General features: G+C 36.2%; 1 protein-coding gene across 2 annotated transcripts in view; it reads left to right on the top strand.

The window, feature by feature from the left end:
• Positions 1-24636, top strand: part of LOC134746178 (matrix metalloproteinase-2) — a 218673-nt gene that overhangs the window by 667 nt on the left and 193370 nt on the right. For both annotated transcript variants that reach the window (XM_063680494.1, XM_063680495.1), the window contains exon 2: positions 7156-7886. In XM_063680494.1, the coding sequence (XP_063536564.1) occupies positions 7362-7886 (525 nt within the window). In that variant the 5' untranslated portion in view covers positions 7156-7361. The remainder of the gene's footprint in view (positions 1-7155; positions 7887-24636) is intronic.

Here is a 24636-nt window from a genome sequence, read left to right as displayed (position 1 = left end):
CGCTAATAATTTAAATAATTTAATGGCATATTGTACTTATAATAACACTTAAAAATTTGACTCTATTATACCTATTATTGAACATCGCTGTGCCCTACTTTGTAGGTAGTGACAGTGACCCTGTCTACTAAGCTCTAAGCTGGTCGTCAGAGGTTCGAATCCCGGAAAGGACAAATATAAAACGTGTCGTGATCAGAAATATTTTATAATAGTCCTAAATGTTTTCTATGTATTTATTTATCTTGAATACTTATTCTTTTTTGCCCTTACCGGGATTCGAACCTCTGACGGGTACATAGGACCTAGGTACTAGGTACCTATACCCATGGTAGTTATTGCATAAATTACAAAGTTTTGCTTATATTTATGTAGATATGTAAATCTTATTATGCGTACACTATACAAGGGACTAGTCCCCATACGCTACAGGACACAGCACAATCCCCTAACCACTCAAATCTCGACGGTTATTATCCACATCACATATTAATAATAGGCATTATTTCGAAATGCGCTGGTTTATTAGGGCGGGTACACGCTGTCGGCCGAGGTGATCGACTGTCTGTGTAAAGTCGCCCTAACATGTCTTATCACAGAAAATTTATCAGTAGAGCGTTATAAAAGTAATGAACTTTTGACTATTTATTACTTTTAATGAATAGTCAAAATAATGCACTACTTACTCGTAATAGTGCATAGCGTAAATCGTAAACTCACGTTACTGATCTGTTATAGAAAAGTGATATTTCTTCAACCAAATACGTCACTTTTGACAATGACAGATCAGTATCGTATCGGAATCAGATCTAATAACTAAAACTCGAATTGGATCGTAAGTTACTTATTGCTGCGAGTTGCAATTGCAATGCACATAGACCCATTTTCTAAATATTGCTATTGTTCTCCTTAATGTAATAGTATAGTTAACACTTTATTGCACAAAACAAGTAAGTACCTACATAACACAGAGAGAATTCAGTAAATGTGTACAAAGGCAAACTTATCCCCTTAAGGGATCTCCAGTTAACCTAAATGTCACAGAATATATAATTTAATGTCCCAAACGAAAGTGCTTCACTTTCGTCATGTTAGCGAAAATACGACAGCCAAATATTTACGCCGTAAGTATGTTGCGGGCAATAATTGTCTTTGAAATAGTTTTCCACTTATTTTATTCTCTTAACGAGCCCTATTTTTGGTCTAGTTGATGTATGTACCGGTTTCCTAACTGAGTAACTGACCCTTTTCTTTGCTCATAAGTGAATTATGATTTATTTGCGGACGGTGCCGGTCATATGGTGGCTCTAATTATAATTACGCAGGCTCGTGTTCATTAATCCCAAGTTCTATTTAGACCACTTGTAAATTTTCAGCTCAAAGCGGCGATTGGTCTTTAGATTTGATCAGAGACTTAGTAAATTATAAAGGCTGCTAGTAAAGCTGCCTTATTCACCATTGATTTAGTAAGTAGGCAGATGGCTGGCATCGTACTAGTAAGTTTTCAGTTTCTATTATGTTAAACTCCGAACTGAAGCGGAGGCTGTAAGAAATTATATAATCGACATGATTTAACAACCGACATTGTACGATGTACATCAAATATATTATAATTAAAAGGATATAAACAGTCTCTTCTATTTATTTTGTCTCTAGTCTCTGGTTTTTAGATTCGATCTTGTTTATGTTACAAAAAGAGCGCTATTTGTAGAGCCTGCCATCTGCTTCCCACAATGAAATGGACAGTAACCTAGATAAGTTCCAGTTATCACTTGAGAGGTTCCGTTTCCGTGGCACTGAAAGTTACTAGAGGTTATCGATTACGTGTTACATACATATTAAGAATTAAATCACATTTAAAAACGGGTCTATCTACAAATTAACAATAGTTATAATTAAAATAACAACATGTACCTAATAAAATAATAATGTATCTATTGAAATAAACCTGAAACACTCCGCTTGGAAGGAGCGGTACCTCCTAACACAATCCACTACAAATGTTGTATAAAATCAACTAGATACCAAATAAATAATATTGAATTTTGAATTTTTGAACATCAAATTGTGATAAAATATTTTCCGTGATGTCAATATCCAGAGAGGAAATAGTTACATACTATCTTTGTATAGAGAAGCGGTCATCCACGGGTACACTACATAATTCCGAAAAACGTTACGCCGAATTTCAGAATACCGAATTATATTATTCCGATTTTTAAATGCTCGACCTATCAAAATTCCGTCTGTCGTAATTACGAATGATGAAAATCACGAAGATTTATATTTCCGAAAAGCCGAATTTTGTAAATTCCGAACCACATAATTCCGATGGTGACAAACACCGAATTTAATAATTACGATTTTTGAAATCACGAATTCCGAATTGCCATTATTCCGAAATTTTAAATTCCGAACCACATAATTCCGATTATAACAATTCCGACAGTGAACGCCGAATTTTACATTTACGATTTTTGAAATCACGAATTCCGAATTACCATTATTCCGAATTTTATAATTCCGAATTGACGTTATTCCTATTTTAAATTTCCGAATAACGATATTCCGAATATATTGTTAAAGTTCGTTTTCTTGAGGGTCGCAGTTCTAATCTAACCTAATCCACTTTTCTGGCAACAGTTCGTTTTCTTGGGGGTCGCAGTTCTAACCTAACCTAACCCACTTCTGACAACAGTTCGTTTTCTTGGGGGTCGCAGTTCAAACCTAACCTAACCCACTTCTGGCAACAGTTCGTTTACTTGGGGGTCACAGTTCCAACCTAACCTAACTCACATCTGGCAAGAGTTCGTTTATTTCGGGGTCGCAGTTATAACCTAACCTAACCCACTTATCTGGCAACAGTTCGTTTTCTTCAAATCCGAATTTATTTATGCCGAATTTTTATGCCAAACATATTTTATGCCAAATTTAAGAATGCCGAATTTAACGTGATGCGGCACGACAGGCATCCGTAATAATTACTAAAACGTGAGTCTTCATTTGAATATCACGAATTTCATTTTTCTGACCTTACAAAAGACCGAATTTCTGAATACCGAATTACTCAAACGAAACGTGTCTTCATTTGAATATCACGAATTTCATATTGCCGACCTTACAAAAGACCGAATTTCTGAATTCCGAATTCTTATTTCCGATCGGACAATGGTTTTTCGGAATTTCAGAATTCGGAAAAACATTTTTTCGAAAAAGTGTTAAATCGGAACTTTAAGCTTTCGGTAAAATGACAATCGGATTTTAAATTTTCGGAAATAGCACATTCGTGATTTTCTTCCATCGTGTTTTTAAAAATCGTGATTTTGATATTTCGTACTTATAATAAATCGGGATTATGAAAATCGTGCTTATGAAATTCGGAAAATCATTTTTCGGAATTATTGGGTGTTCCCGTCATCCACTATTTTCTTAAATGCATTAGGCGTGCAGTGCAAAATTTAATTGGACAATGACTTCATGATAAGTATGATGAGAGTGTCACGGCCATATGTCACAACATTAATTAACAATATAACGATCTGTCAATACATGAAATACAATATGGCTCCGTTTTTAGAGCTCGGCTTTTTTCGGTGTAGAGAGAAAATATATTATAACAAGTTACGTGTAGGTAGGTAAACATATATTAATATGTATATATATATATATATATGTCTGCCTGCTTCGGGATGAAAATAGATAAGCATGATAAATTGTCACAAAGTAAGATTTATGTGTACCTACTTTGGGTTATCAGTGACCATAAGGTAGTATTTACAATATTGTGCTGTTATCTACGCACTGTTTCTCTGCGAAGCAATATTTTGCCGCCGCCTGAACTTTTTGCTTGTCAACTGATGTCCTGTTTTCATTCTTAATATAAGATATGTCACGAACTATGTACATACTTGTAAGTTAAGGATCCTTTTGTAGGTGTTGCTCTTTAAGGACGGTCACTTTATCTCTCTCTTGAGCATAAGTACCTACTTGTTTTTTTTTAAACCGTTTAAGAACATGTTGTAATTCAAGTGGGAGTTTTTATTGCATTCCCGTATTTTTCAAACCATTTCTTAGGGTGAGAGTTTATTAAAAAAGCACTTGTTACTATAAAGATAACACGTTAAGGTTTACACTAATGTTGGATTGCTTACGTTAAAAAATGTACATAAAACAGCTTTGTTTTATGTACATTTGGTCATTTGAGCGAGCGTGTTTATCTAAACTTCTAAATATTATCCTACTAATAGCTTTTGCCCCCGACTTCGTCTGCGTGAAATTAGTAATTTGGGTACCTTAATTTTTAAACATCTGCTTTTAAATCCATCCTTTTTTTCACCCCCAAATTGGTTTACTCTATAAATTTCCACCCCATTTTTTACACCCTTAAGGTAAAAATTCGGAGCTTCGGAGCGGAATTCGGGCTTTCGGAGATAAAAATTATTCTATATATATCCTTCCCTGAAATGAGAGCAGAACTACGTTTGATGGGAAGGTGCAATTCGGCCGAGCTTGTCGGGGACTCTTAAGCGTGAAGAGGTAACAGACAGACAGACAGATAGACAGACACAATTTCGCATTTATAATATTAAGTATGGATTGAAATTTGCTGTTAACGTTAAGTATGACTGAGAAGTGACGCTTATAACAATTAATTAAGTTAGTAGTAAGTTTAGTTCAATTAATAATAGAAGTGCTTGGATCTTTTCAATTGCAGTTGATTGCAGTAATAATGATATTTAGGAAAATAAAAAATCCTTTAACAAGCCTTGCTTAACAAACATAACTATACTTATTAGTTTTTTTTTGTGTAATTTGACATTTATATTTATGTAATTGTTTTTTTTTTAATTTTGGGTAAATTTTATTGTTTGTAAAAATTGACATGTAAAAGTTCCCCTGTGGCCTATTTGCTGAATAAATGTTTGATGTTTGATACGCGTAGGTAAGAACCTACACGTATAGTTATGTATGTTAAGCAACATAACTGCACAACATAACATAACAAGTGTTACGTTAGGGATAAATACGAGCATGCCTAAATATTTTACTTCTATTGTTAAAATGTAGGTTATCTATCTTATTCTGTTATCAACGCTTGGTCCCGTTCATTGTTTTTTTATGCATTTGCATAACTGAACACATAAGAAACCGTTTTATTATAAGTTTTTATTTTTGGCTGTACATCTCTATAGGTACATTTCTCTTTGAGACGTTTTAAATGAACCCAAAACGTTATGTGGTTGCCTGTTACCACATAACCTGTTAGGTATTCATAAGATCAGCTTTATATTAGCATATTATTTAATTGCATTATCATCAAAGTTCGGCGGAAGTACGAAAATGAAAATTAACCCTTCGTATACCCCTGTCAAAAATTGCTACTGAATTAATAATTTTGAAATCACAAATTACAGTCCAAATTGTCTGGGACGGATACGGGACAAGGCATACGAAAGGTTAAAATTAAAATGAAACTTTATTGATAACAATCATACGTCTGGGTTTTAGGTGCGGAAATGATTTGAGTAAAAGTAGAGATAAACAGATAGGTTAGTCTGAAAAAACATCATATTATGCCTAATGAATAACGACCTCTGTGAATTTTATACACACTACGATACAATTTTATTTTCACCACACAAGTTCATAAAGATTTTATCCACAAGAGTGGCAAAATCATTTGATGCAAATTTTGAGTAGATTTTTGATGTCGGCGAGTAGAATTGACTTTTAAATGGAAAGAATTAAAAAACGTTAATTTAGATTTGATTTGTAATGTTATAGATTAGTATTTTTATAGCGTTGGTGTGGTGAAAAAAACTGTGTTACACATGGTAGCAAAGATTGTTTAAATATATATTTAAAAAAATACTTCTTTTTTCTTAGCCTATTTGAGTGTCCCACGACTGCTGGGCAATGGCCTCTCCCCTGGTTCTCCATAACTCCCGATTTTGTGCTTCCTTCGGCCAGTTGTAAAGGTGTCAAAGTCGTCTCGCCATCTTCTCCTGGGCCTGCCCCGCCCACGCTTCTTTACCGGCATCCACTTGGTGGCTATGTAAGCCCACCCATCCGGATGCATGCGATAGACGTGGCCGGCCCAGTCCCATTTGAGCCTGGCGGTTTTTTGCCAACATCAGCAATGCGGGTTTTGGAGCGCAGCGTAGTGTCCCGGACGCGGTAGGTCCTTTTAACACCTAAAATGCTGCGCTTCATTGCGCGTTAGCAGTATAAAAAATATTATTTTTAATTTAATCTTTCCATTAATTACCTATAATTATTAATTAGGTAGAACCCTGCTAGAAGACTACATTCTGTTTTTTAAGTCAATACCTACTCTTTGGCTAATGTCAAACATTCCCGCACCGAAAACCCCGATGTATGTATGATAACAATGGTTACAAGTCGTCTGTTTAGTGAAGTACAAATAATATATTAAGCCTACACTGCCTAAATACACATGGTAAGTTTAGGGTTTTTTTAGACAGACAGTTTTAATAACAATAAAATTATATTTACAATCGGAAACTCATTAAATATATGTTTGTATATTACATTCATTTATATATTTAAAATTCATAATTATTTATGTGTTACTTACACACAATTTCAGCCCAACCTACCACTTTCATCGTTGTTCCAAACTAGAAACGAAAGGGAATCGAACTCGGAACCTAAATAAGTAAATAACTCCCGATAAAAAGTTGGTATTCCAGCCACATTCCAGATACTCTTTATTTTTAGTGTGAAACTTCACAAATACTTTCCCCGGGAATTGAACTCTAGTTTATTGGTCTAGCGCTAGCGGGTTGCGGTGTGGGAATCTCCGAACGAGTGTGACTAATTACACATTTAATGGATTTAATTACGTGTATAATTTTCCTTGTCATCTGGAATATGGTTTGTTTACGTTTCACTGAGTTAAAGTTCTTTAATTTATCCTTATATATTGGAGTAAGATGTTGTTTTGTTGTTCACAAGAATATATAGGGTGCTTTTACAAAAGCAATAATAATAACACACGCTTGTTATAACAACGTATCCACATTGTAAAGTATCTTTGGCTTGAAGTGACAACGCAGTATAAAGGAAAAAATATTAATATATTTTATTTTCTTAACTTATCAGATAGAATGAATCAATGTCTTTGGTTTGTTGCAGAAATCACTGATATCTTGTGCATACAAGAATACACAACGCGTACAAACAGTGCCGCGCCACCCACGTAGCCGATAACGCCTGCATCCCGTACAGAGAAATTAATCTAGCACACGGTATGCTTCCTGCATGCAGATAACGTGCTCCGGCGCATCGCGCTTGTTCGCGAGCATGTTTGCGAGCACGCTCAGCTGACAGCCACTCCCGCCATGTCGCCCGCCGCGCAAGGCCGATGTCCCACTCATCAAAATTCCGAACGCACGCCCGAAACCCTTGATCCCGTCTCACCAAATATGGAGCCTGTTACATCAAAGCCTTCCAACAATGCGATGGACACTAGCATAGAAAGTAAAAACGAAAATCATTCCATTGATAATTTAGAAAACGAACTGATTGATTTAGATAGATGTATAACGCCTAAATGCAAATGCCAAAATAACTTAAGGCGAGAGTCATGTACACAAACGAATCAGTACGATATTATGCTTAGAAATGAAGATGTACATAGAGAGTCGATATCTGTTAAAAGGGTAAGCAGCTTATATGGTAATACAGTGTGGGCCGCTAATTTGAAATGGAAATGTTCACTAGAGTGGACGAAAGTCTGCAACACAATGAGGGTGCGTGCGCGCGCTATCTCCGTCATGGCAATGCTGCTTGCACTGGCGACTGCGGGCGCAGCCGCACCAGCGCGTGCAAGGCCTACCAGGAGCGCTTCCAACGACAAATTTGTGGTAAGTGAAATCCTAAATTACATACTAACATTAAATATGATAAAAAAACTATGACCACGCCAGTTTTTGACTTGCATCCTGCTCAAAGTCACAGCGCATACCTATACCTACACAATAGCGCACGCACTTGCGAAGAGAACATGCTTGATGCAAGATTTAAATGTACCGTACCTACTAATATGGCCGTAGTTTTACGTTTGGTTTTGAAAAATTATTCACACGAACATCGAAACACAAAATTACAGCAAACATTGTAAGAAAGTATTTTGTTATTATAATTTATATTTCGTTCAATAGTAGGAATCAGTATACCTAAATTTGGATGAAAAATATTTTATAATCATTATGAGTACAAATGGTGGGAAAATGCCGATGACAGGGTCGAGTGGAGAAAACGAGGGGAGGCCTTTGCCCAGCTGTGGGACACCAAAGTAGGCTAATAAAAAAAAATAAGTACAAAGGCAATCATACTAATCATAATCATTTTTGGAGTTTCGTATTCACCAGACCTTGAAACCTTCATAGTTTCGCCATGTCTGTCTATCTGTGCGAGACTTTGCTCCGTGATCGTTAGTGCTAGAAAGCTGCAATTTGGCATGGATACATAAATCATGCATTGCGATAGAACGAGAAAAAAAATGAAAAAAAAATTAAAGGTACCATACCAAATGTCTTTAGTTTTTTTTTTAGCTTTGTCCCAATAGTGTGGGGTATCGTTGGATAGGTCTTTCAAAACGAATAAGGGTCTTCTACAACCATTTTTTGATATAGTTAATATTTTCGGAAATAATCGCTCTGAAAGAAAAAAAAATAGGTCCCCCCCTTTAACTTTTGAACCATGGGTCCAAAAAAATATGAAAAAAAAATCGTGAAACAAAATCTTAATAAATACTTTCAATGTAACCTATAGCGAATATGATCGGTCCAGTAGTTTTTGAGTTATTGCAAAAAATCTTCTTTTCTTAGTAAAAAGACGTACAAAGCGCTGCAAAGCTTGTAATGTACATGATACTTACTAATAGCCCCCTTTTGGCCTACTTTGACAGAATAGTAACTACGAAACCATGGCCCGACATGCTCTTGGCCGATTATTATATTATATTTAAAACAAAGCCATATATTCACTAATGAACCGTATACTAAATATTAGGTGATTTACATAAAGACTACGAGGCCTATTGCATAATTCAATGAATGATTCCGTTGTAACTCCAGCACGCTTGATTCTAGAAGACAGCATCATCTGGTGACTGATTAAGGACCGTTTTCAGGCGTATATCCACTAAGTGCAAGTAATATGGGGACAAAAAACCGGCGTGTCGTATTAGATTACTGGCAGTGACAGACGGACGGGCCGTTGCGCGAGATTAATGTGCCAAGTGACGAGTGGGACGGAGTCCTGGCCTTTGTTCCCATCTTGCACCGAGCTCAGAGGACCGTTCCTATCAGACCAGTGTAAGTAACCACAACAACAATTAGTTGTTGGATATCACACCTTGTATACTGGTTTGCTGAAGCGAATGCTTGCCAGCGTGCAGCGGTCGGTGAGCGAATAGAATACCTGGCTCCTTGAATTCACAAAAGATTTGGTTTCAAGCGCGTCACTGTGGTTTAGGTTTAACTTTATCTCAAAATAAGATTGCGTAAGTGACGTAGAGGGAACGATTACATTCGTAAGTTATATTTTACGTTACATTCTGAATTCCCTAATACTAGGACTTTTCAATGTGAATAGGCTTTTACCCTGCCCATTAACTACCTGCATGATGCAAGCCAGGATACTATAAGTTCGTTAAAAAAAGTGTTAAGACGAACGTGTATAGCTCATACAGGAATAAACATATAATTTATACTTAATGCATGTTTAGTAAATATAGATCCAATAAAATCACCTTAAGACAATAAAAATCGAAAATCCCACTGGTTTGTCTCAGACGCTCCCAATAAACTTTGTGAACAACTCGGGTCCGCGGCCCGGGAAGACATCACTCTCATTTATTTCGTGGACCGCTTCAAATTGTGAAAAATCCGACAAATTGTCAGAGGGACCGAGTTAAGAATGGTAGCTATTTGTTATTAGGGGCGTGAAGTTAGCTGGTTGTAAAGTTGCTTGAAATTGGATTACTTAACTGTGAGGGAAGTTCTAATAAAATAACGACGATTTATTGATTAAATAAGTAGATATACTCGTAATGGCTGCCGGTATATTGAGTATCAAGCATAATAAAATGTTATATAGGCTTATTCATTTATCTATCTATCTATCTTATTGCGTATATTTCCACATTTTTATGTTACGTCATACAAATTGAAAAAATACCGTATACAAAAGACTTACCTACTATATACTCAACTCTTTAGCTCTGCTAATAACATGCTAATAACAATAAACATAACGACTTGATTGAATGAAAGTTTTTTTCGGCTATCGATGAACGATACCGACGATACGTCTATTGTACGCAGTTAACGCAGTGCTATATTTGTCTGCCGTTCTTCATCAATTCTCATCTACTCAAAGGTTCATCATCTTCCTCGCGTTATCCCGGCATTTTGCCACGGCTCATGGGTGCCTGGGGTCCGCTTGACAACTAATCCTAAGAATTGACGTAGGCACTAGTTTTTACGAAGGCGACTGCCATCTGTCCTTCCAACCCAGAGGGGGAACTAGGCCTTGTTAGGATTAGTCCGGTTTCCTCACGATGTTTTCCTTCACCGAAAAGCGACCTCCGGATTGAAAGTCGCACGCTCTTACTGCTAGGCCACCAGCGCTTGTCTCATCTACTCAAAGGTTAACTGGAAGAAATCCCTTAAAGGGATAAGTTCGCCTTTGTGCAGCCTATTTATGTGCCATATTTGTGTTCTGTGTTTTGTACAATAAAGAATTTAAATACATACATACATACGATAAAAAAACAATAGGTAATATTGAATGTAGGGTCTACACTAATCTTTCCAGTGCATTGTTGTCGACTAATTGAAAAACCACCCTCTCGCTCAACAAACGTTTAACGCGTACCTACTCAACGCATACCTATAATCAATGCATTTAATAATATTGCTATATAGGTTAATACGTAATCAGTTAAACCGGAAATTATATATGTTTTTTTAATACAGTTGCTCAAAAAGTGCTACTTTATGTAGCTGTTTAGCGTGTGGAAAGTTGGTTTTCGCGAACTAGTGCTTTTTACTTTTCCAATTTTTTTTAAATTTATTCATGTTCCAATTCATGACTACTTATCGATGAGTGTTAATATTAGTTTCCTTTAAACGTCGTGATCAACATAAAAACCTACTATTAATGTAAGAATACGAAGAATATACATATTTTATATTTTATTACTTACCTCTTCATCATTATAAATAACACGTCTAATTTTTTTATATTGAATATTGAATAACCGTTCTTAATAAGTTGTCTGAATGGAACGGAACGCCTGTCAAAGAACAGGCGTTTTTTTCTTTCTGCTTTAAGTTTCCAAAGGCAACATTCGATATTGTTTTTATAAATGTACGATACACAAATAATCGTAATTAACGATATTTGGGTAATAATAGTACAATGTTTTATATTTACAATTGTTTCTGTCTTATGCATTTCAAAAAAAAACTTTCATTGGAGTGGGTTCAATAATAATAAAACCCAGCTAAAAAACACCTCTTCATAATGTCAATGTCAATGATGTCACAGAATTAATAATATAAAAGTTTCGAATTCCTTACTTGTTGTTTTTCTTATTTTTTCGCAACTGTATTAAAAAACGTCGTTTGATACACGTGCGGAAATGTCATTCTTTATGACATACTTTCCGCACTAGCATCGAAATGTACTATTGTGTTACATTTTTTGCCCATCAATCTATGTAAATCCAACTAGAAATAACTCCATATGCACTGCTGCAGGCGTACTATGGAATACTATGAATGACTTCATCCGCGTGATAAATTAACCGTTACTTTTTAATACCGGGGGATTGAAAGTGACGGACACCGTTTTATCACGCTGTCACGTAGACAATAACTTGTTCTTCCCGCTAGACCTGTTCCCATTTCACTAGACTTTATTGACCGGGATATAGACCGTGATTACCTTTTGTATTGTTTTTGAGCTCCCGATATTTCGACGGAGCTGACGAGCGTTGCGTTACGTCTCTATTTAAATGAGCTTCTTTTAGGTCTTTTTCAACCATCTTCCACCAGGTAGTAGGTGGTCTGCCTGAGTTGCGTTTAGTGGTTGACAGTTTTAGGGCATGCTTCTGCTTTACCATATTATGGTCTTATGACGCCTTTGGACGTAACCATACCATCTTGGGCGTTTCTCCTTGACCTTTTCTACAATCGGGGCAATCTTGAAACTTCCTCTGACATACGATTTCGGATTCTATCCAGTAGCGTGACACCCGCTGACCAGCGTACTCGTATCATACTCATTTCTGTGGTGTGCAGCTTGTTTAGATGCTGCTTATTGGTTGCCCAACATTCTGACCCACACAGAACAGCCGGTCTTATGGCGGTCTTATACAGATGCGCTTTCACTTTGAGCGGCATCTTTCTGTCGCACATCACGCCTGTGAGTTGACGTCACTTCATCCATCCAGTTGTAGTTCTGTGCGTAACGTCATTGTCGTAGACCCGTTCGTATAATTTTAAAGAGAGTTTAAAGTGTTATAAGAACAGGTGTCCCGCAGATTCGTTTTAAGATTTCCATTTAATTTTTGATGTTAATCTACGATTAATTTTAAGTGGTTTTGAAAGCTTGTATACGCTGACTAATATTCTATGCTGAGTTGTAAGTGATTCCGCGGGTATGACCTTATTACAGTCTTTATAATTACCCAAATGTTTACGCCTTGCAAGAACATAATCAATTTGGGTGCCATATGTCCTCCACTTTTGTAGGTTATTTGGTGGGATTCACGCTTTTTAAAGAAGGTGTTTATGATAGCAAAGTCGAGACTTGATGCCACGTTCAAAATTGTCTCATGCCATCTCTCCGCGTTTGTACTACTGCTGCCAACATAGCCGTTTAGGTCTCCGCCTAGATGTACCGTTTCTTCTTGAGGGATGCTCTGTACTAAGCTTTGAAGATCTTCCCAAAATTCTTCTGTATCGCATTCCGCGCAACCTGTTTGTGGTGCGTAAGCAGATATTATATTGAAACAAGGTTGCCTTTCAAAGGCTAGCTTAACGGCTATTAGTCTGTCACTCAAGCGTTTGACGTTTACTAAGCGCTGTGTTAGATTTTCGGATAGTATGATACCAACACCGTATTTTCCTGAAGCAGTTCCATAATAGGTTAGCTTATACCCGTTGTCAATAACTTTCGACTTTGCACCCTTCCACCTGGTCTGTTGTACACAGCATGCATCTATTTGCTTTCGTTTAAGGATGGAGCTTAATTCGGCACTTCTGGCCGTCATGGAAGTGGAACCTACGTTCCAGGTTGCTAATCGCAATGATGCGCTAATTCTGCTTTGACCGTCGCTTTTGGGGTACGCCCAGTATTCCTGATGCCTCGACCGTCGCTTAAGGGGGACGTCCTAGTAGTAGTGCTCATTTTCTTCGGTTGTACTTTCATTTGGACAAGGAAATAAAAAGATGGCTGTGTTTTTATACCCGGCTGCCGCCTGACGCCAAGAAACTAATCCTTCTAAGGACTGAGTGCTGCCGTTGGACCACTAGGATCTCATCCGCCACCATCTCTGTCATTATCGTGCCTGATAATGCCACTTCAGCAACGTGGAGTTACCCCAGTACGTGGAGTTGGCTCATTGTCGGCTATGCCCCTTCCGCCTGCTCCGCCGTTCCAATGGACTATATTTCCGCCTTCGCAGCCGTTGAGGTCTTCGCCCGTATCCCTGGGCAAGGGCGCCGCGTTATACCCCGCAATACTGGGTTCCTGTTTGAACTTAACCACCCCCGCGCCATGGACTCGCCAAGCAGAAATTACTCCAGTGAAGGATAGAGAAGATGGACTCTACCCCTCCTGGAGCCGGGTTAATGGACTCGTCTGTTTCCGAGTCCAAAGGCTTTCCGCGTAGCGGTCGTACGACCATCATATCCTTACTGCATTCAATAAATACTTCTTTTAACTACAAAGTGCAAACTCAGAAAGCAAAGGTTTTGTAATCATCAGAGATGAGTCAAATCCGAGTTGAACTCATTTTAATTACAAGTTAAACACGGCGCGGCCGCAGCATTTAGCGGCTTCCTGTGCTGTTCTTCTAAGAGTCTTGTCAAGCACTAGCTTCTGATAAACCAGTTTAAATGAGGACCTCGCTTCCGTACAGTTTTGAACGTATTTTGAAGGCAAAGTGATTTCTCGGTAATCGAAGGGAATAATACAATGCGCTCGCGCAACTAGGCCGCCTGATTCAATTTACAAACACTTCGTCTCAACTACGACCTCATGCCTAGTATATAATAAACTCGAAATTCAAGCCAGCCATGCGCGATTGGAGATCACAAAATTCTAGTTAGGTGGGATGTGATTCAAGTGATTGACTGATAATAGACACACTGCACCGAGCTTATGTAAGTGATAACTGGTCCACGGCGGAGCTACAATCTACGCAATTGGTTTCTTGACCCTATGAACAATAGATATGTCGAAATAGACAAATTATATCAGAAATTTACTTTTCTTAGGTGCAGATACAAGTTCTGCTTGAAGCAAAAATATTTTCTTACTTCTCAAACTAGGAAAAAAAATTCAAGATTAAATTATGTAACCTACCTAATCACAGAATGAATTTAAGCTACTTAATTCTTCGTGTTCGAATTGAGAGTGGATTTATAAAGATCATGTTAGGTACTTATTAACCTTATTCTTACATCACTTACATGCATTAGTTAAATTACTTCAATTATAGATTTGTTCAAAACAAATGAAATCATTTGAAATCTTACATGAAGGAAGAAGGAAGGAGAGAGTTGTATGTCTTTTTTTTAAACACCCTACCTAATCGACTGATTTATTTCAGTTAAATATAAAAGCTTCTTTAACTGTACTTTGCTTAACTTATTACTTTAGAGACATACATGTGATTTTATTGCAAACGGCGGTGAGCAATATTTTATGGCTCAAATCACTCAAATCTCCTGTCCTGTCCCTCTTAAATATCTTAGGAAATGGAATAACCAGTCCTTTAATAGCCTTTGCTTTATAGCATCTTAAATACGGCTTTTACTATGCAGGTACTAACAGTAATTAATTACCTCAATAAAACGGAATGGCGATATTCAGATACCAATTCTGTAGAATCGTGAGGCGAGTTCGTGATCGCATTTTGTGTGGACACATGGTTTATGTAATTAGAATCAACATATTGTGCTTCGTAACGATTCGTAATGAATTTACCAAATCAGAGTTCTTTTCTTGAATATTTTCTAGCCTATTGTATATATAGTATATACACTCCACCATTGAAATTGCCAGAATCACGAAATAATTATAGTAAACATATAGTTTTTTACTAATTGTCAGATTTTTTTTAAAGAGAACGCCGAAAATAATTCTACCCCAAATCGCTGTCAAAAACTTGAAACGTGTTGACGAAAGTTGCACATAACTAATTTCCAACACAACCGTTAACCATCATTATATTGAAAGGCAATTTTTTGCGATTCCCATGGAATAATGAAAATGTAGACGTGTCTCCAAATATCTGGTGTACCAGGAATTTAGTCAACGTGGTATCAGTTAAATACCAGGCAATGGTTATTTTTCGATAGAGAAATCTACATCAGCAATCACTAAAAGAAACGGTTCGCAGATTTTGTTTAATAATACGATCTTCCATTTAGAGTTTTGAATGATTCACGATTAGTTTCACTAGACTTATATTGACCGGGATATAGACCAAAAGGTAATCACGGTCTATATCCCGGTCAATATAAGTCTGACGATCTTCCAATATTATTTTGACAATAGTTGGAGATGATCCACGATGGTTATGTTATGAGGCCATCAGCTTGCCCTCTAAATCTCTAAATCGGGCGCAAATACTTAAATTAACAAAGTCCCAGAGTATTGACCTGAACGGTATGGGGTTAAGTGTCCAAGGAATTCTTTGGTTAAAACGACAAGAACGATATGCAACAAAAATATTTTAAAAAGATAGGTCTTGATAGAACTCAAACCAATAGTGGAAGCCGTTCGAGCCCAATTTCAAAGAAAAACCGCAAATCGATGTAGAGTTTAGCCATTTGGCACACGCATAATAGAGGTCTAAACAACATTTTTGACCTGCAGTTCTTAAAAAAAATCCCTTAGGAAGGGTGCTGTCACTTTTTTTTGTATAAGAAAAATTTTTTTTTTAGAAACCGAGGCTATTTTAAAAATATACCACATTATCATTTCGGCAATTTTTAGGGTTCCGTACCTCAAAAGGATAAAACGGAACCCTTTTTTATAGGATCACTCGTCGTGCGTCTGTCTGTCTGTCCGTCTGTCACAACCTATTTTCTCCGAAACTACGGGATCAATTAAGTTATTTGGTACACATACGTAAGTTTGTGACCCAAAGACGGACACCTAACGTAAATAAATAAATTTTAAACATGGGGGCCACTTTTGGGGGTAAATGAGAAAATTAAAAAAATAAAGTTTTTAAAACTATATCGTGTCGTGTTACATATCAAATGAAAGAGCTCATTATGAGAATCTCACATATATATTCGCGGGAGCGTCTTCGAATATGAGTACTGGGTTGTAGCTAAGATGTAGTACTCTCTCTCTCTCTATCACTCTTCCATATTAGTGCGTTAGAGACAGTTTCGTACGCTACGGAGCGTAAATGATTAGCATCTTGGCTAAGCACCCTTGTAAATTCACGAAAGCTGGCGACGAACGAATAAACAGTGGTACTACGACAATGAAATGCTTTCTGTCTCTCTATCACTCTTACATATAAGTGCGATAGAGAGACAGATAGCGTTTCGTTATCGTATATAGCGCTAACGATTTGCATCTTGGCTAGACCCTCTGTACAGAGGACTTACCGTAAAATGCGAAAATCGAAATTTCCTTATCTACCTTTTTATCACTATTGCATATTTGAGCGATAGAGAGGCAGTTAACAAAATTTTGACATACATACAGCCGTTTTTCCTTCTTTAGCTAACCTTAAGTTCTTAATAAACATAAAAGTTGGCTTTACACACCATGGCAGACCATAGTTACAAAGCTCAACTTTTTCATGAGTCGTTGAATATATTTATTAGATATAACCGCTGGTGGTTCTGTTGTTGTTGACCTCGCGACTTCGCCACTTTGAAGAATTTCCAAAAAACGGAATCGACAAGAACATTTTATACACGGTGGCTAAAAAATAAGTGCATTCCCGTTGCCAGGGAGGTTTTGTAATTATACTGAGCAACTTTTACAATGGGACCAACCCCGAAATCGCGAAAAAAAAATTTGGCTGTTTCATACATTTTGGCTGGTCCATTTTCTATGGGAGGGTTAATTTTTTTTTCGCGATTTCGTGGTTGGGGCCATAGTAAAAGTTGCTCAGTATAATCCCAAAACTTCCCTGGCAACGGGAATGCACTTATTTTTTAGCCAGCCTGTATAAATATCTAACCTACTCACAAAACATAACAAGAACCTGTTGGTGTTGAAAAATGCGAATATTATAGACTGTACAAGTGTACAGAAGAATAGGTATAGAAAACAAGGAAAATATTTTTACCCAAACTGAAACGGATTTCGCTTCGCTCGGTCAAATTATTTGTTAATTTTTAATAATGCTACTTTTTTTTTTCAAAAACAATCGCGCAATTGAAAGCCAATAGTGACTATTATTTTTACAAAAAAATGCAATCACGAAAGTAGACGTTAAATAGAACCTGCGTTCCACAGCCGTTTCCGTCTAACCATAAAAATAGTAGAGTACCCTAGTAGGTAACCGGACAAAAAAGCTTTTCTGCCAGCTCTGTTGGCACAGGGTATTCACTATAGCGCGGAACAAAGCGTCTGGATCGTTAGCTGGGAGCTACGCTTGTTTTACGCGATGCAAACTGCAAGAGATATGCATTGTGTCGGTGCACTTGTAGCTGAGGTACAGGACTAGTTTAGTAGCCCGGGGGAAATTTAGTTTATTAGTATCGACAGGCGGGGTATAAGTTACTTAAATAATAAGGCTCGTTTTTAATATTACGTTTATACCTATTATCAGAATGCTTTGATTTTATTTGTACATATCGAAAGCGGAAGATATACCGAATACCTACATCAGAAATAAAGATTTTTCAATATTTTTTCAAGTGTACATTTACTGCAAAAACGTTCAAAGGATACACACAATTTTAAAAATACATATGTAGTCCATATTTGTTCTTGAACTGTCCATGTCCTCGTGTCAGATATTTTGCGCACTCAACCTGCAATATATTATTGCAGGTGACTGTACTCGACTAATTAATAAAGCACATGTCTTCTTGAGAATTAATGTCGATTTGATGGACCTACAACCGGCGGCAGAGGTCCCCGTCATTGACCCATTTTCATGATTAGCCTATCTGACGACTAGCCCACTAATGGCCAACATCCTGCCGCTCTCAATCTGTACAGAATATACTACTAAAATCGGAATTTGATGACAATATGACATGACAGATCTATTCTATCAAGCAATCAAGTTCCTAGGGCCACTTGCACCATCCAGGGTTAGCCATCGGAGTTAACCGTTAACACAGAGTTAAATTGTACTTATAACTCTGGGTTTAAACCGTTAACCCTGAGTTAGTGGCTAACCTTAGAATGGCGCAAGTGGCCCTTAGTGAGATGTCCAAGTTCTTATTTAATATACCAGATAGCCTTAACCTCTAACAAGAGACCAACCCTTAATTATATGACATATGAAGATTAACACTAAACAAAAAATTGGGTTTACAATTCTTGATTAGTGACTAGATACATGATACATACTCGTATGATTCATCTAGTTACAACCCAATTCTCTAAACCTACAAGAGAACCCTAAGAACGAGATTCCTTGTTACAGAAAAACAAAAAACTTAATACAACCCGGCTTCTCAGTTCGTCAGTACCACCCGATTCCGAGCCAAAAAGCTCAAACTTATGAGTAACAAAGTCTAGAACGATAAAAAGATGACAATTTTCTTCATGCTTTTCATACTTATATTTGTATATAAGTATGAAACTGTACTTACAGCTTGTATTAAGTAAGTATGTAGTTACAGATTTTAAAAAAGACTTTTTAAGAGCAAGTTTGGCCTGGCCAGCCACATAAGAGCTCATGAGAGGGAAAAACCTTGATTGTTGAGGTCGCCGTCATCGAAATCGATGTGGAGGACTATATATAGTTACAGATTATATAATCTGTGGTTACAGCATTTCATAGGTTGTGTGTAGATATTGGTTGCTGTAATTTTGAAATTTTAATTAGAAATTGAGGAAATTGAATACCTATTCTAGCTCTGTTTCAAATGCGTAATATCATAAATCATAAATTATTTATTTGCATGAATAGGGTCAGATTACAGTTGTTACATATTATATACATAAAGTTTCTCCTAATTCAACCGTCCACAAACAGCATGCAAATATTAAAATGTATTTCTTAAACTACATAAGTACCTATCTATTACATTATATACATTATGTACTACATTATATTATGAGTTATTTAAATAATCGTGAATTGAATGAAACATTTTATTTAACAGCCACTCATGTAGGGTTTTCTTAAATTTATTAATTGGCAAGCATTTAATGTCAATTGGCAACTTATTAAATATTTCCACACACATAGCAGGGCAATTTTTGTTAAAAATTGCAGTTTTTTGTTGCATTCCCACTACAAGTCTTTCACCGTCTCTGGTATTTCTATCAGTAGCTATCACAGCGGATGTCGTTCGCTAAACCGTAATTTTAGGCTTACACCTGGCCCCAATTTCACATCGGTGACAAGTGCGACAATTGTCACAAAATATGACATATGTGGAATTATCGGTTAATTATAAAATTGTAATAGTCACCTTTTCGCTTTTAAAAATTCGCTTGAAAATTGTCGCTCTACATATGTCACTGACAATTGTAGCCGTGGTGAAATAGGAGCTTGGTCGCTCTATTTGCATCCAAATACAGGTACATTATGAATGATATCGCAATTATGTTAATTCGTATTGATGTGATACAAAGCGAAACTATTGTTTATTCACGAGCTCTGCTGTCAGTTAAGTTTTCAATTATTAAACTGATACGAATAGGTACGTATAAACATTACACCAAATTAGTTTTTTTCAACACAGTGACAATTAAGCCTTATACAGCTAAGTCTTATGTTAGAAATATTAAATGGTAGTCAGTATTTTATGCCTTGAAAATGTATGTTTAACTAAAAACAAGGAATCTGTAAATTGTAAAATCTTTTGGCGCCTGATAATTGACAATTCCTCACATCGCTGATACAGGCGAATTTTATTGATGCACTATCTATTTATATACAAAGTTTTGAAAAACTTTTCCTTTGTTACGCGCCTATTGTTAGACACCTACTTCTTTTTCTTTTAAGAGATAAGACGGTAAGCACCGATAACCATTTCACATTTTGCTAGAGATTAATATGTTCTGTGTAAATATTGTAAGTTCTGAAATCTCATTTTTTACCATTTTATAATGCTGCATTTTCCTGGAAAACGTGATATCAACAAATCGTTTGCTGTCTAGATCTCAGACGATGATAACATGCATATTGGTTTCATGAATTTTGCTCATGTAGGGCACCTTTGTAGTCTGACTGAATCACTTTATTTGGTTCTCTACTTATGGTTTTAGGATTATGAAATTTGCACATTGAGTCAACTGAAAATGGTTTCCTATGTCGCTGTTTGCATTGTGCATTCCGAAATCAGTGTCGGGGGTTCATTAACATTTTCTTTATTAACATCGCCTTCTAGCTAACTTAGGTAATAAGTAATAAGATATTCTTTATTTCGACATTCTTTATTTTTTTACCTATTATTAAAATGGTTTTCTTTTTTTTTCTTTCGTAATGTTCAGTAGGTAAGTCTTATTTTACCTTAATGACTGCACACATTTTAAAAGTTAATATTTTGATTCAGGTTTTGTTCTTACTGTTATGATTACAACGTTACCACTGTACTGAATATGCACATGAACTAAACCCGCTGAAGACGGAATGCTCGCACCGGAAATATCGACTCGCGGGATAAATATAGAACTGCAGAAAAGGATGACCAGAGTAGTATCCCTCTGTGACAAATTGGATAAAATGAGACAAATATACTTTAGTATTTTAGGCCCAATTTGCTTTGCGAATCTTGACTTGTATGACTTGTATCAAAGATGGAGATTAATACCAAAGAGGATAAAATATAATAAGATAGAGCGGTACTGTACATAGTAAATTTTGTAACCCCAGTAAATTCACTGCCATCTATCGACACACCTTAAAACTAAAAAATACGATAAAATGTATTTAAATATGGATAAATGATTTTTTTTTATTTGCATTAATTATTTTTATGATTTTGACCCATGTTCTTTCACTGATATGCGTTAAAATTGTTAAATAACAAACGAAACCGTCAACGCCATCTATACGAGAGTAGGCCAAAGCTAGTAGCGCCCTCTGATCGAGAATCAAATTTTCGTGATTTTCGAGGCACGTTTTTTCCTTAGACTGTATCCATCTATTACGGAGTTACATCTATCTTTGTTAATACTTTTAATTAACATCGTGTGTTACTTAAACCTCATCACTGTTCTTTTTGTATCATGTCATGTTTGTATTTCGGAATGTCAATTTAATAAAAGTGAAATGCTATAATATCACCCACCTTTCTTTGACAACATACAGCACAATATATTTTAACTTGATAAATCTCTATGTAGGTAGAAGAAAAAAAACCCAATAATATAAATGTAACCGTTCTCGGTATTCAAGAAACTGCAGTAAATTAAATAATCAATAGACTTGTCCTCTTTGTCAGACCCGACCCTCGAGGAAAATCGTCTGACTAAAATTGATTAACTTATTTGTTTGTATTCAAAGTAAACGAACATTCAAAATTAAGAGTCAAATCTCAGTTGCAATTCGGTTAATAATGACTAGTTTACACGATGCAATTGCAAGCGGAACCAAGAATTTAGTTAAGTATTCTTCGCACGTTTCGTTAAGATCGTGAGGTCCGGACAATATTCGGCGTACTGTTCCCGTGAGTCAGATGTTGTATCCGTTCCTTACTTTCTACTAAGCCACAGTATTTCAGTCCTTATACCATTGTAATAAAAACCCCCTAGACTACAACAACATACTAAATTGGATGTCCGCACCGCATGTCATTACCGCTTTCCATTGTCATTCTAAATATGTCTGCTGTTATATTTTTAGAGTCTTCTTTTGGGATATTTACGACGTCCGATGTAACGATGACCCATATTTCTGGGCGAAAGGATTGTATCTTATCGAACATCTGCCATGTTCAATGATCACAACTGAAGATAGTGCGGAAGTCACGCACGTATACAAAATGTAACTACCTCTTAAAACCAACGGTGTGTAAAATTCAGTGTCACAAACATAAAATAACTTTTTTTCAGTTAGAAATACTACCACGCTCTACCAAATACTATATGTCTCTATGTTAACAAGTCACATCTAAATATTTCCACCAGTACAGATGCCTTGTTAATAAAACTTAAGTTAGTAAAGTTACAGTTAATATATTACTTCAATTAGAGAGAAGCCCGTGATAATAACGATGACAAATGTTTTAGTGTTCTGCATCTGTAACTGTTCTATTCGTGGAGACACTGTTCCAGGCGGCTAGATTAAATTTATATCTACCTTAGTTTGTAAACGTTTTAATGAAAAAAAATACTTAACGTAGAGGCACCAATGACCGACAAGAACCAATAACCGACACGGTTTTTTGACCTAAGATAATAAGAGTAGGAAACCGATTTCTTAATTTTGCAACACTGTGCACTAGACAGCACACTGTTGACTGGCACCCATTGTTGAAATTTGAGCGAAATCCGTCTTTTTGTTTGAAAATGGCAACGAGAAAATCCAGTGCGGCTAGAGCTCTGGTGAAAATAACAGAATTTCTTATAGAAATTCTTAAGGAAGTGAGTACATCTTTTTGTTAACAATCCCGATGTTTTTCACGGGTTATTATAAGAACTATAGGATTTATTTTTGTTATAAAGAAAGTATAAGGTTAACTAATTTAGACTCATGAAATTCGTTGAATCATCTATATTATCTTTTTAGCTTCGTACTTATTTAATTTCTGGTGGAATTAAAAATTAAATTTTCATGTCAAATTCAATATAACATATTAATATAACATAATTATAACATATAACAATATAATTATAACATATAACAATTCTAGACATATTCTAGACATACCTTTTTCAGACGAGTCCCCAGTTTCTATAATAAATATTTGTTCGATATTGATCCTTTCAATAATTCCTTGTCTAGTCTAAAAACGCTAGTAAGACGTAAACTCTTTTAGTAACTGTTAGTTAGCTCTGTATTCTTAAACTAAATACTACGTTTTTCTTACCTACCTTTTTATTTTATTAATATTGTTTCTATGAACCTCCAGGTCTGTTTGTATCGCATCTCAATTCGTACATTGTGTACAACATATGTAACATGGATATTATGACTGTTTGTGTTCTAAAAATTCTTCATTGAGAACGCGCATTGAGAATTGAGAGTCGCTACTAAATAAGAAACGTGTAAGGGCCAAGCTTAGTACGTCATAATCATGACAGATTTACATCACTTGTGCTATAAATGACATTCGCGGAAATCCTAGGTCTTTGTGTTCATTCCAGAGTTCGTTTAAATAATGTTAATGGCATTGTCCTTAAATTATATTCATATGGACACACCTCGTTAGGCTTCTCATTGCAACTCTGGTTACTCGCCGTGCAACCTTAAAAGTGCAAACCGCTCTGCAATATGGTCAAGTTAACTCGGGGTGTTTATTACCAACGATTACAGAACTTTCGCCTGACTACCAGTATTAGTGTGATCTTCGATAACGCATAACTATCACGGTACCTGAGGTACCACTTAAACTGGTTAGGATGTAGGTAGTGTCTGCGCTTCATATGGGTTAAAAATAATAGCGCAGACCTGATATGTCACATTGCTCGTGGACGGTCATAATAATAATACCGTTTTTATGTCACTGCGTGTTTATAACCAACATTGTCTCGCGTTTTTCTTTTAAACTAGTTTCATCCGCAATTATAAAATGTAATGATTCTCATTTTATGTCTACCAGAAAATAGATACACACACAATGTATTCGATATACTTATTCTACAGTAGCATTATTGAGTTTACCACAGTGCTAGATCCATTTGCTTAATGCTGTTTCATAAAGTTATGTTTTTAATCTAACCTAAAAGGGTCTAAGCAGCATTTTTAACTTACCTTCTTCATGTCTTAGACCAAAGTAAAGTTAAAGTTTTCGAGACATAAATAATCTATACAAATTGAGAGAAATGTGTGTTGATGACGTGAAAGAAATTGACTCAATTTAATTTAAGGCTGTACCGTACCTAATTATCCTGGCGCAAAAATGCCAAGACTTTATCACGAGAGAACGCCTAGACTCTCGCCAAGCATTCCAATCGAATCCATAATCACTTCCTCTTTAGCAAAGTCACGTAGAGACTTTATTATGACTTATCGTCCTTTTTTACCTCATTAAGGATTAGTAGTTG

Source organism: Cydia strobilella, chromosome 12 (assembly GCF_947568885.1).
Source record: "Cydia strobilella chromosome 12, ilCydStro3.1, whole genome shotgun sequence".
Taxonomy (NCBI): domain Eukaryota; kingdom Metazoa; phylum Arthropoda; class Insecta; order Lepidoptera; family Tortricidae; genus Cydia; species Cydia strobilella.
The sequence above is the reverse complement of the archived record's forward strand: the minus strand, read 5'-3'. Positions and strand labels throughout refer to the sequence as shown.